At 39.0% G+C, this 13,879-nt stretch overlaps 1 protein-coding gene across 7 annotated transcripts in view; it reads right to left on the bottom strand.

Annotated features, from left to right (window-relative positions):
• The window catches only part of LOC127622895 (pleckstrin homology domain-containing family A member 7-like), a 128,973-nt gene that overhangs the window by 96,273 nt on the left and 18,821 nt on the right, over positions 1 to 13,879 (bottom strand). Inside the window, exon 1 of one of the 7 annotated variants that reach the window (XM_052097033.1) lies at positions 2,812 to 3,270. The exons of the other annotated variants lie outside the window; for them this stretch is intronic. Within the exon in view, the coding sequence (XP_051952993.1) occupies positions 2,812 to 2,978 (167 nt within the window). The 5' untranslated portion in view covers positions 2,979 to 3,270. Of the gene's footprint in view, positions 1 to 2,811; positions 3,271 to 13,879 lie in introns of those variants that run through there. 7 annotated transcript variants of the gene reach the window in all.

The following is a 13,879-nucleotide window of genomic DNA, read 5'->3' as shown; positions in this document are numbered from 1 at the left end:
TTACACTGCATATCGCGTACTGCATGAAGAAAATCAAAGAGCAATCTAGTACACTTAATAGATTATTGATTGATTGTGCTGGACATGTTTGACATGTGTGGTAAAAGTTGAGGAACTGATGATAATAGTAATAACCAGTAATGCTTCTCAGTTAAAAGGTTTTATATCAATAAGGCATAGGTCATATCAATGAAAGCAGCCAGACAAGCCCTCTACAAACAAATCAAGATGAATCAGGATTTGAATCAAGACAATCTGCAGTTTCAATCATTCCATGTTAGCCAATCCATTCACAGTAACAATAGAAACCATATCCAGCTGTACCACATTCACATACAGCATGCTCAGGCAAGGACACATGTGCACACATCCAACACAAATACTACACAGCTTTTAATTACAAAGATTTAATTGACAGACCACAAGCACACACTCATATATAGGAAACACAAACAATGCAAAATGGCATTTAATGTCCCAAACATCAGAGGGGCCTTACTAGTCCAATTGACGCTAAATCCACACGAAAGTTGACCCCAAATGTGACACCTCCATCCAGGACTTACACACCTGTGTTTGAAAGGTCAGTGGTCATATTCATAAAAATATCTTGCAATCAGTCATCTTGCTGGCTCTTTACAGACAGTGAAACCATGTGGAACAGATTAAAATACGGCTCTATTTATAATCCAGATTTACTTCCAAAATGGCATCTTTTTAGTGATATCAGATTTATTTATTTATTTTTACTTATTTATTTATTTTTATGAATTGCATTGGGTGGAGATTGCAGTCTCACTGATTAAAGGGGGTCTTGAGACATGTAAATGTTCAACCAGCACAGACCAACATGTGTCCATAGATCAACAATTAAAAAGACATATGCAGCCATGTACTGTAAGAAACTTTATTTCTATACAGAATAGCACTTTACAATTAGGCTGTATTCATTAATATCAGTCATATATATTAGTTACATTAATTAAAGGGATAGTTCACCCAAAAATGAATTATCTCATTTACTCACCCTCCTGGCATTCCAGATGTGTATGACTTACTTTCTTCTGCAGAACACAAATGAAGATTTTTAAGAGAATATTTCAGCTCTGTAGGTCCATACAATGCATGCAAAGTTCATGTGGATTTTAAGCTCCAAAATCCATATAAAGGTATCATAAAGAGTAATCCATATGACTACAGTGGATAAATCCATGTCTTCTGAAGGGATATGATAGGTCTGGGTGAGAAACATCAATATTTAAGTCATCTTTTATCCAAATTTCTCCTCCCCGCCTAGTAGGTGGTGATATTCAAGAAGAATCTGAATCACCAAAAACAGAAGAAGGAGAAAGCAAATATAAAAGAAATAGGACTTACAAATTGATCTGTTTCTCACCCACACCTATCATATCACTTCAGAAGACATGGATTTAACCATCTGGAGTACTTTGTGTTGCACTTATGTGGATTTTGGCACTTCCGAATTTTGGTACCCATTCACTTGCATTGAATGGACCTACAGAGCAGAAATATTCTTCTTAAAATCTTTGTTTGTGTTCAGCAGAAGAAATAAAGTCATTAATATCTGGGACGGCATGGGGGTGAATAAATGATGAGAACATAAAATTTTTTGAGTGAACTACTCCTTTGTGTTGGGGTGGAGTGGGCAGCTCACAATAATAGGTTTGGTATAATTATCTCATTGCAGCAGAAAAAAGTGGAGCATAAAAAGCAACCCCTGCTGTGTCTCTGAAAGTACATTGAAATAAACTCATAACAAATAGTAGTATTGCCACTGAATCATGAGAAATGCATCCGGAGAACAAAAATCTCCAATGAGTAAATAATGTGAGAACAATACACTCCTTTTTTTAACTATTAGGAAATGCTGACAGAGTTATAAGGAAGAGTTAAAACACTAGCACAAGTAATTGGCTGTAAATCTATAATGTTGCAGATGGTATTCAAGGAATACAAAACCTTCAATCAGACAACAATTTATGACATGTTCTTGGCATTGGGTCTTTATTTCCACAGAACTTACTCAACCTGCCAGTTCAACAGGACCTGTTGGAATTCCACAATGTCATAGCGTAAATAAAGCAGTTAATTCCATCACATTGCAACCATAATCCCTGTCACAGACGCGTGTGGTTTAAATTTAATCTAGTATTATCTAAACCTGCCAAACGTTCCAGGATCTACTGTCATGCAGGTCCAGCCTGATATAACCCCTCGACAGGCTTGTGTGGACACAACCATTACAGAAAGATGAAAAGGAGTACAGCACAATACCATTAGTCCAAAATCTGGAAACAACTGCATCACAACTGCAGGAGTACGGATCTTCCGAACTAACATACAAACATTTCATCATCTACTCCAATGAAGACTGTACTAAGAATCGAGAGTTTTAGTTACACACAATTACTTCTATTCCACCAAAATGCAAACTGAGAATGGGCAAGAAACAGAAATTGATAGCTTGTTTTATTTATAAGCATGTCTGTACAGATCCTATGTACAGCTAGACTGCAAGGGTTTTTGTTAATGATAAACAAGCTTGACCTAAGGTATGTTATTACAGCATGTGAATTTGTTTACTGACACTGACTACGTTAATTCCATGGCTATACTTTGAAGTAATGCAGGAAGTTCTGCACTTGTTGCACAAAAGTCCAATGAAGATGTAACAAGTGAGTAAAAGATCACAATATATCAGTTTAGAATCACAATATAATCATATTCTGATCCTAAAATATCAATCTAATATTGTATTGCAGGTCCTGCAGATTCATACCACCAACTCACCTGTAGGGTAAATGGTAAAAGGGGTGACCAGGCTGAGGTTGGTAGTGGTTTGAGTACCTCGACTGGTTCCACATGGCTTCCTGTTTAATCCAAATGGCCCCAGGAAATGAACTTGCAACTGAATGACTGAATAACTGACACTTAGAAAAAGTCCTGTTCTGTTGCATTCATTTTAACAGCAGAGAGAGAGCTTGACAGTCTTAATGAAAGTGTGAAAAAGACAAAGTGAGGCAGAGTAAAAGGAAAAAGCAGGTTCGAGACTACTGCAGTAGTTTTCTAAATCTCATCCATCTCGCTGGAGAGAGCAGCAGAGAGGTTGCAAAGCTTTGTAGCCATCCAAGCACAAAAACAGGTAAAACAAGTGGGTTCCCCCATCGAAACGGGCAAATGCATAAGCATCGTGATTTTGAGGTTGTCTGTGTGGTGTATCCTATCTCTGACGCTCCTGTTTCCTCACATGCTCACACAGTAACCAGCCTGCAATTGCACGCACACACACACACACCAGTGCTCTGCTCTGACGTACCGCTGCACACATTCACAGGGAGGAGGGAGAGAGGAAAGGAGGGGGTTGGAGAGAGCAAACCTGCTTTTTTTTTTTTATCTCTGCCTGCCTCTGTCACAAGCAGGATGTGTTGATGGGTAGGGACTGAGATACACTGAGCACAGGAAGGAAAATATATATCATTAATTAGAGGAAAAGAGAGAATTAGCTGGAAATGCAATTAATCAGCTAATAAATAAAGACTGCAGGTGTTCTTGATCAGTACTCAGAAAAAAAATTTAAAATCTGCATTCCAAAACCATAGTTTGGTTGTGTCAGAAACCTGAAAACTGCTGCCTTTGCAGGCAGTTTATAGGGATAGTTCACCCAAAAATGAAAATTCTCTCATCGTTTACTCACCCTCATGCCATCCCAGATGTGTATGACTTTCCTTCTTCTGTGGAACACAAATTAAGATTTCAGACAATCTCAGCTATGTAGGTCTATCCAATGCAAGTGAATGGTGACCTCCAAAATTCACAAAGTCAGCATTAAAGTAATAAGACAGTATTTTAATTAATATTTTCTGAAGATAAATGATAGGTATGGGAGAGAAACAGATCAATAGTGAAGTCATTTTTTTCTGGTAAATGTCCCCTTTCACTTCACATTCCTCTTTTTTTTTTGCCCATTAGCATTCATCAAGCATATCGCCACCTACTGGGCTGATCAAAAGGTGGATATTTATGGTAAAAAAGAAAAAGGACTTGAATATTGATCTGCTTCTCACCCACACCTATCATTTCACTTCTGAATTATGTATTTACCCACTGGAGTAGTATGAATGATTTTTATGCTGACTTTGTCCTTTTTGGAGTTTCAAAGTTCTGGACACCATTCACTTGCATCGTATGGACCTACAGAGATGAGATATTCTTTTAAAAATCTTTGTTTGTGTTCTGCAGAAGAAAGAAAGTCATACACATCTGGGATGACATGAGGGTGAGTAAATGATAAGAGAATTAATCCTTTAAGGAGAAATGGCAAGTCAGAATTCAATGTTTGCATAACAAAATATCTACTAAGATGCCTTTGTTTATTACATTTTTGAAGGTAACATAGATATGCTTTGCTGTCTAATATCCCTCAAGCTTGTGCGAGTGGTTCGGCAATTGGTGAAAAGAATAAAAATGGTGTCTAATGGAGTGACTAAAAGAAGTAAATTAATTAAAGGAATATTTCACCTAAAAATAAAAAATTCTGTCATAATTTACTCATCCTTATATCATTGTAAGCCCATTTAACTTTCTCTCTTTTGCAGAACACATAAGGAAATTAATGAATATGTCAATATGACTTTTCAATTCAATGACAGTTGATGCTGACTTACTTTAAAGCTTAAAAAAGGACCCAAAAGTATCATAAAATGAGTCCTTCATATTCCTTCATATTCCAAGTGTTCTAAAGACATAAGACATAACCCTAACCCTAACCCTAAGAAATAAATAAAAAAAGTAATTTCCCAGTGAAAATCTTGAATAAATGCCCATTTCTATCTAAAAATGTAATTTATACCATTAAATAAGCATTAAGGAGATTGTAGTGAGCAATTTGCTTGGTTATCTGTAGCTGACTTGAATTTATTCTAGATTATAACATGTGACTGATGCCTTGGTGCCTATGGTTTCCTTAGAAAGAAAATATCCCTAGCTGTTAAGTCATTGACTAACTGGGCAGCGAATCACCAATGGTGCTGCCTTCAGTTTTGGACACTCCAACATCACAGCAGCAGAAAAATAATAAGGCTGTTTATTAGTGTAGTTTTTCCTAACAATATAACTCGAGGAGAGAAGCATTTGGCTTTGTTTGTCATTTGCAGCTGAAACAAAGCCAAAGACCATCATAAAACAGCAGTCAGAAAATCAGAAAATCAGAAAATCAGAAAATGCAGTCGGGCTGCCTTCTTCTCAAAGGTTTTAAATCTAGGGAAAGATTTCCATTCATTTAAAAAAACGATAATGTCAGTTCAGTTGTCATAAGGAAATTATCTCATTTGGGCCTTAAATGTTGTTTTACATCATTGGCTGAAATTGTGTGATTGACAGCAAGTTTTTACACCACTGGCAGGCAAAATACTTTTTAGCTCCACAATGCAGAGATTATAACTGCACAATAATGCTGTAGAAAGTGCTTCAAAATGTGTCTTCTCCAAGATATGCTTAAAAAGGTTTTGGTTGGAGTCAGCACAAAATAAACTTTAAAGTGTTTTTAAATTATGTTGAGTTAAAGAAGTTTATACTTGTGCAAAATGTAAAGCAGAAATGAACATCAAAACAGAAGAGTATTTTAAATATCCTTCTTTAAAGAGTACAGCTTATCCTCTTTTTTGGGTAAATATTTAATTATCTAATAGTATAATTACACATTAAATTATCGCATGGAGGGTTTTAAGTGATCAGATCTTAATTTATATATTGTGTTCCAAAGCTACACAGGTCAAGCTGTCTGTTCTGATACGGTTGCAAACAGCAGAGAACAAAATTATGCTCAATGCAAGAAATAAATGCAACTAACCATTTAATTGACAACAATTAGGACAGCAAAATAAGTAAAGGATAATGGACAGTCAGCCTGTTGTTATTGCACAATAAACCCTGACAGGGTGATCAGGACAGGTGCGTGAAGTGGAGGGGTCTTGTATCAGCCTGAAGGGGTTTGTTTTGTGATAACAACCAGCTGACTGTACATTATTCTGCTTATTACACAGCTACTAACCAAATAAATAAACATATAGACATATATTATTGTTTTGCATTGAAATAATGTAATTTGAGATGATAGAAATCGCTGAACAGCTAAAATCAACTTCTGGTTTGTATCGGAGTTCAGTTGGTAATTATTTTGTGAAAATGACCATCTGACTCCTCATTATTCAACCTATTACAAGAATACTTGCCAAATAAACAAATGAATGGACATGAAACATTGATTTAAGTTGAAATTATTTTATTAGCTTACTTGTAGAGATCACGCAGTGATCCGAGAATCAGGAGAGAAGTACCTTTAAGAGCAGTCTGTTATGTACGCAAATGTGCGGTTGTGATAGAGCTAGATGGCCACACAGATATAAAAAAATATCTCAAATATCTTAGGCTATCATTTATTTTTATTTGTGACATCAAAAGCTGAGCGTCCACTCAAAATCCACTCAATTTTGGTGCTAATTCATATGTCACTTGGTGATATGACTAATACGAACACATATTTGACCCATTGTTAGTTCCATTTATCAGTTTACACTGCTGTTTAACATAATTGTAAATTTTCCAGCCAACATCATATAAATAATTTTGCATATTGTTGGGCCTAAGCAGTTCATTTTAATTTTAATAACTTTTATGTTTAATTTTAAGGACATTTTATTTACTTTTGTACAATAAACAATTTTTGGCACCATGTTGGGTCGCCAAGTGATGTCCAAAGTAAAATCTGGGCCCTGAAACAAAACAGGTTGAGGACCTCTGTTATAGATATGGTTTAATTCTTAACAGACCACTGCTGACAATCTTTTATCATGTCCTTTTAATTGTCAGCCACATTTTTAAAGTCTAATCCGTCCTTAAAGGTGAGCACACTTTAACCACAATCATAAGATTGTGCCTGCATGTTATTCTGCTTGAATTTGAATGTGTGGTCTGGTCAATGTCATCAGCTGCAGTGAAGTGTGTGATTAGTGACGTACATACAGCTTATCTACAGCACACAGCACTCTGCTGCCCACACACACAGCCCCCAAAGTCAGGGGGACATCTTCCCTGATGTTTAAGGATTTGGCCTATAAATCTCAACACCTCCCTCTTTTTCTCACTCTCTCTTTTATTCTCTACATTGAACACAGTTTTGACCTTGTGAAGACTGTTCTGGTATACTGAAAATGTCTTAATAGTAAAGTTCAAGTTTGTGAAATTTTATTATGAAAACACACCTATAACAACATGTTGAACTAGGGACTCTGAAGGTCTGAAAAAACCACGGAGAGATTCCATGAGGGGAACAGGCATGGCCTGGGAGGGTTCATCCTCCAGGTGCCTCTAAGGAACCTGATAATCAGATCATGCTTCCCTATGGGCTTACTGTTCACTCTGTCGTGGTGAGCCAATATGGCAGCTACATAGACCTTCAAGGTGGAGGGGGACAGCCTCCCCTTCAACCTCTCTTGCAGAAACGAGAGCACTGACCCGACTGTGCATCTCTGCGGGTCTTCAGATTGTGAAGAACTCCGATTTGCGAACAAGCAGCACTTTAGGGTGAAAAGTTGCCAGGTAGAGGGAGCTCGGGCTTGGTTGATTGTGTCTATGACAGCTGGTGGTAGGCCATTTAGATCTTCCACATTCTGTCCAGGGGCCAGACGTGGAGGTTCCAGAGATCTGGGCGTGGATGCCAGAGGGTTCCCCGTCCCTGAGAAAGAAGGTCCTTCCTCAGGTGAATTCGCCAGGGGGGGCTGTCACGAGGAGCATGAGATCTGAGAACCAAGTCCGTGTGGGCCAGTAGGGGGCCATCAGAGTGACTTGTTCCTCATCCTCCCTGACCTTGCACAGCACCCATGCAAATAGGCTCACTGTGGGAAATGCGTACTTGCGCAGGCCTCAGGGCACGCTTTGTGCCAGCGCATCTGTCCTGAGGGAGCCTCCGCTAGGGAGTACCAGAGCGGGCAGTGGGAGGTCTCTTGTGAAGTGAAAAGGTCTAGCTGTGCTTTGTGGAACTGCTCCCAAATCAGATGGACTGCCTGGGGTTGGAGTCTCCACTCTCCGCTGAGTGTACCTTGTCGCGACAGCAGCGCTCGACGCTGCAGAGCTGCCTGACCTTTGGAAGCCGCAGGAGGATGCCCTCAGGGAGCAGACCGAGCACGGCCCGTGCTGGTACGGTGGCGAGGCATGATGTGGGAAATGGCCTCCGTCTGTCTCTTCACCGCTGAGAACTGCTGGGCGAAGTCGTCAACGGTTTCACCGAATAGACCGAGCTGGGAGACGGGGGCGTTGAGAAAGCGAGCCTTGTCTACTTCCCTCATCTCGACCAGGTTCAGCCATAGATGACGCACGCTCCTGGTCCACGAGGGGAGCCATCGCCTGCCCCAGTGTCCACGCTGTGACCTTTGTGGCCCGGAGGGCGAGGTCGGTCGCCGAACACAGTTCCTGCAACACGTCGGGTCAGCACTACCCAAGTGCAGATCTTTGAGTGCCTTGGCCTGGTAAACTTGCAAGAGGGCCATGGCATGCAGGGCGGAGGTGGCCTGTCCAGTGGCACTGCAGGCTTTGGCAGTTAGTGACGATGTCATCCTACAGGCCTTGGAGGGTAGCACCGGGTGATCCCACCAGGTGCCAGCGTTCTCGGGACACAGGTGCAACTGCTCTTTCCACCAGGGGGACCTCCGATTACCCGTGGGCGCCCCACTGTCGAGGATAGGCAGCAAGGAGGTCGGATGCGGGCAGTGAAGGTGCCCTCCATGAACTTGTCAGCTCATCATGCACCTCCGGGAAGAAAGAACCTGGGGGGGTGTGGCTGTGAGCTGTAGCACTCGCCATTTCTTGTCAGGCACTTCTCACGCACCTTACAGTCTAACTGATCCCACAAAAGCTCAATGGGCTTAAGATCCATAACACTCTTTTCCAATTATCTGGTATATGTCTGTGTTGCTTTGCCAACTCTAACCTTTTCTTTTTGTTTTTCTGTTTCAAAAGTGGCTTTTTCTTTGCAGTTCTTCCCATAAGGCCTGCCTCCCTGAGTCTTCTCTTTACTGTTGTACATGAAACTGGTGTTGAGTGGGTAGAATTAAATGAAACTGTCAGCTGAGGACATGTGACATCTATTTCTCAAACTAGAGACTCTGAAGTACTTATCCTCTTGTTTAGTTGTACATCTGGCCTTCCACATCTCTTTTTGTCCTTGTTAGAGCCAGTTGTCCTTTGTCTTTGAAGACAGTAGTGCACACCTTTGTATGAAATCTTCAGTTTTATTTGGCAAAATTAAAAAAAAAACAATAATTGACTGTTGAGTTTCCAGAGAAAGCTGTTTCTGTTTACCTAATATTGACCTGACATGCCAGTCTATTGCAAAAAACTCAAAAATAAAGACAATGCTAAGATTAATTGAATGAACCAAATAGCTTTCAGCTGTGTTTGATATAATGGCAAGTGAAATTTAGCATGATTACTCAAGAATACGGTGTTGGAGTGATGGCTGCTGCCTAGATTTGATCAAAAATGACTTTTTTCAAATAGTGATGGTGCTGTTTTTTTCATCAGTAATGTCCTGACTATACTTTTTGATCAGTTGAATACCACTTTGGTGAATTAAAGTACCAATTTCCTTCCGAAACAGCAAAATCTGTACATTATTCCAAACTTTTGGAAACCAGTGTATCTTTATAGCCCCTGTCTCAAGAGAATCTATGAACCAGATACTTTATTCCAGATCTTAGCTAACCCACAGACCTTGCTATTAATACATCTCACTAAAACACAACCTGCAGGCCTTAGCCACACTAAAACACTAAACATGTTATCCTACAAGCAAATCATTTTGAGCACCAGTGCAACACAGAATGTAGGATGAGTAACCTAACAACCCAACATCAGCTTGAAGGAAATGAATTAATCCTTTCCTCCACAGAGCACTCAACACAGAATCCAGGATGTTGTTCTGTAGTAGTCTGTGTGTGTGTATCTGAAAAATGAGTCAAACTTTTACATAATAGTCACGAAAAATATATGCATGCAAAATGGTAGTTACAGAGAGGTTGGTAATTTAAGACAGTTAGGGATTTATTAAACTAGTCAATTACCATTTCTCATTGGGTTCTATTAACCTCCATTGCCTTCTTTAACAGACAGACACTGACCTAGTTTAATAAAAGACGTAAAATGTCAAAACATCAAAGGTTCCTTTCAACTAAATGTTGGTGGACCGAATCACAGATCGAACAATCTCCTCGTTTCATAGGCTTGGGACATCACTGGGAAGCTGAGATTGGAGTAATATCTCACTTTGAAAGGTGTCTTTGGGGAGGTGTGCTCGTGTCACGGAGCTTGGATGAGTGGCTCTCAGTTCCCAACCCATCGCACTGGCTGGCCAGGACCATCCGACTCGGCTACGCGATTCAGTTCGCCAGTGGATTGAGTGGATTCAAAAAAATATATATATTAATTTTTTTGCTCGCCATGCCTTGAGAAGAGATCATTGGACATGTGATTCCTATTTAATTGGGAAACTGTTAGAATACAATAAACATTTTGGGATGTTAATTTAATTGTGCAAACAAAAGCCAGTCTGGCCAAGATGAATTGCTCTGTGTTTAATCCACAAATACATATGTTGTGAGATAAATCATAGTAGCAGTTAAGGAACAAACTAATCACACATGTCAACACGCTTTAAAAACTTTATTATATTGTGCTTCTGTGTGGCACAACAGTCAAAGACATCATTCTTGTGCATTGAAAAGAGTATTTAAATAGAAAGTGCATTCAAATAGAATGAAAAAATAAGCACAGATGGAGACATGTTTGGTGTGAACGGCCACTTACGTAAAATGCCTGGATCTCTTAGTCCTTTAGATAAATGACAACTGCATGGTGATCATAGCTGGTTATGTTGTTTTATGTTAAAATATGTCATCCTTTCCTAGTTTAATGTGCGAAAACAGCTATAAGTAAGCCACTCGTGAAAACAGTAAACACTCTGACACTTGCTATGAATGCCACTTTCGGCAAAGTTCAGTTTGTCTGAATGGCCCAACATAGCAACACTGACTCCACGGATGACATGAGTTAAGGGCTGGATAACCTGTTTGTCAGAGTTGTTTCTGACAAAATACCCTATAGTCTTGGTGCTTGGATGAAACGGAAGAGTTCTTATTGATTGAGAGAAGTAAATCACAATTGAATTGGTACATCACGGTTATTAATACCAGTGGGCCTTTTAAACAGGACCAAATGTTATTGATTTCAGAGTAAACAACCATGCAATTCAATTCCATTCATTCTTCCATTTAATTGGAAGTGACTTCCATTTAAGGACATGAAGACAAGCTAGTTTGTCTCTTTGAAGACAAACTAGGTGATATTTTCAGAGCAGTAGTTACATGAACACTAAATCTCCCTTTGCATGATTTCAAAAGACTTCATCTACGGGGAGGGAAGAGCCAATCATGTATGTGACAGCACTCCAAAAACATCCAAAAGAAGATCTCTTCCAACTGACATAAAAGGACTTTGAAAGGGGTCTGAGTAAAAAACTTGAGAGTTAATCTAGAAATATGTGAAGTCAATATTTATTAGATAAATCTGACTGTTCGCTGGCTGTTCACTGAGAATCTCAGCAGATGCAGTATGTCATGCAAGTTTTGTGCGCCTATTAGGCTCTGTCATGAATACTAAGTTCTGGATATCTTATTTTGTCATTGCAACTTTGTGAACAGAAAATGTCATTTGTGTCCAACTGCGTGTCCAGATGCGTGAGAAAAGTTGTGCCCTTCATCGCCACTGTCATGTTCACTGTTGTCTTTTGTTTTGTGCTTTATGTTGAAGCTTAGTTTAGTTCCTGTTTTGGTTTTTGTAGTCCTTTGTAGTTTCTTCTATTACCTTGTCTTGTTTCACTATTGCCCTTTGTTTGTCATTTTTGTCACTTTTGTAATTCCTTAGTTTTCACTTTTGTCCCTTTTGTAGCTCCGTAGTCTCTTTGTTAGCTTTCGTGTTCTCTGTTCATTGTTTTCACCTGCCCTCGTTAGTTCGCCATTGGTTTCTGTTTATTTCCCTGTTATCTTGTTTGAGTTCTGTTTGTTCATTGGCTCTCGTCTCCCCATGTCCATGTATTTAACCCTGTCTGTTTGTTCAGTCTCTGTCGGTCGTTGTTTGTTGATGGATGTATTTGTTAGCTCCCTGTTTCCAGCCCGAGTTCCCTGTGACTACTCTCTCGTTCGTGGTTCCTGTTCCCCTGGTTGATGTCCCCGTGTCCTTCCAAGGTTCTGTCTCTGTTTTCCCATTGTGGACCTTTCTTTTGTTCCCGTGTTTTGTTTATTGTTTCAATAAAGCCACGTTTGGATCCTACCTTCTGTCTGCCCTCTCCTGATTTCCCACATCGTGACAGCCACACGTGACACGTTGAATTCAGCAAAAAACATATTGGAATGCAGTCTAAAGCTATTTATCTATATAATCATTTTGCACTATGTCCAGATGCTTAAGGGCATTTTATATGGTACTTGGCAAGTGACAAGCTTTTGCGATCTGCATGAAGCACACGTGCAACAATGCCCACAACTGCTGCAGCCCAACGCAAGAGTGAAATATTTCCCTCACATGAATACTGTGAATTTTGTATTCTATTTTGCATGCAAGTGATAGCTAAAAAAAAACAACAACAAACAAATAAAATGACTTTTATATCTCTATAAAATAATAATATACCACATAAATTATCCTCAATAAACAAGATTGTTGGGCACACATTGTTTCTGAAAAGATAAAATATTTTATTTCCATGACCTGTTTTGCCATATTTGAGTTCTAAACTAAAATGTGTAGATCATGTTGAACTAGTTAAAGAAAAAGTAGATCTTGCATTTAAAATGTTGCGTACACCAGGAGAAGCCAATCTCTGTTATCTTGAATATACATCTTTTTATATTATAGATCAGCTTTGGGTGTCTGTTGGCTTTAGAAATGGTTTGCACAATTGCTTTGTTGTTGTTATTCAATCGTAATTAACAAAAAACTTTAATACATTTTAGCCAAACATGACATCACCTTGACAACTCCATGCAATCTGAGTTATTAAATAATTTGTCCGATTTTTTTTTTAGATTACTCTATTACCAAAATAATCCATAGTGACAGCCCTAAACGTAATCCATATAGACAATTTTAAGGATGTAAACAATAACAAAGGAATTTGTGTTTATCTGAAGGGACTTATCCAGACGTGTTGTTGAAAGTGTATCGTAGGTTAGATGCTCACAAATATTTCTTCAGCAAAACGGTCAGAAATATTGGATCGCTCCTATTATAATCAATGAAGCCATTCAATGAAGCTGTCTGTGAGCTGTGGACAAGGTAAGGATTTACTTTTTTGTGTTGCTAATTTGTAAGTCCTACCAGAGATAAGATGTGTGCTACAACTGTTAGCACTGCATGTATCCAGCCGTCTTCCTTCACAGCTGCGGCTCATGTGTCCAATTGTGTTTGCTTTGACATTTTATCACAATCACGTTAACGTTAGTAAAGTTAATCGTGTTAAAAGTCTCTATGAATAAAGCTCATCCGACAGTTTTTTTTAAATGAGTTTGAACAATAACTGGAAATGTATAAGGGGCAAAGTTGTTACTTCCTTAAACTGACAAATAGTCCTTGAAATGGTCTATAATACAATTTTATAGAGAGAGCATCTAAACCTGCTTTGTTGGTAAACTGTTCTCTCAATCCAGTATTATGCTGCAGTTTTGATATATTGCACTGTTATGGGAGTCAGAATAATTGTGTTACCAACAAAGGTGAGATTTAATGATTCAGAAATAATGATACAGCCTGG

The sequence above is a fragment of the Xyrauchen texanus genome, chromosome 29 (assembly GCF_025860055.1).
Source record: "Xyrauchen texanus isolate HMW12.3.18 chromosome 29, RBS_HiC_50CHRs, whole genome shotgun sequence".
Lineage (NCBI taxonomy): Eukaryota > Metazoa > Chordata > Actinopteri > Cypriniformes > Catostomidae > Xyrauchen > Xyrauchen texanus.
The sequence above is the reverse complement of the archived record's forward strand: the minus strand, read 5'-3'. Positions and strand labels throughout refer to the sequence as shown.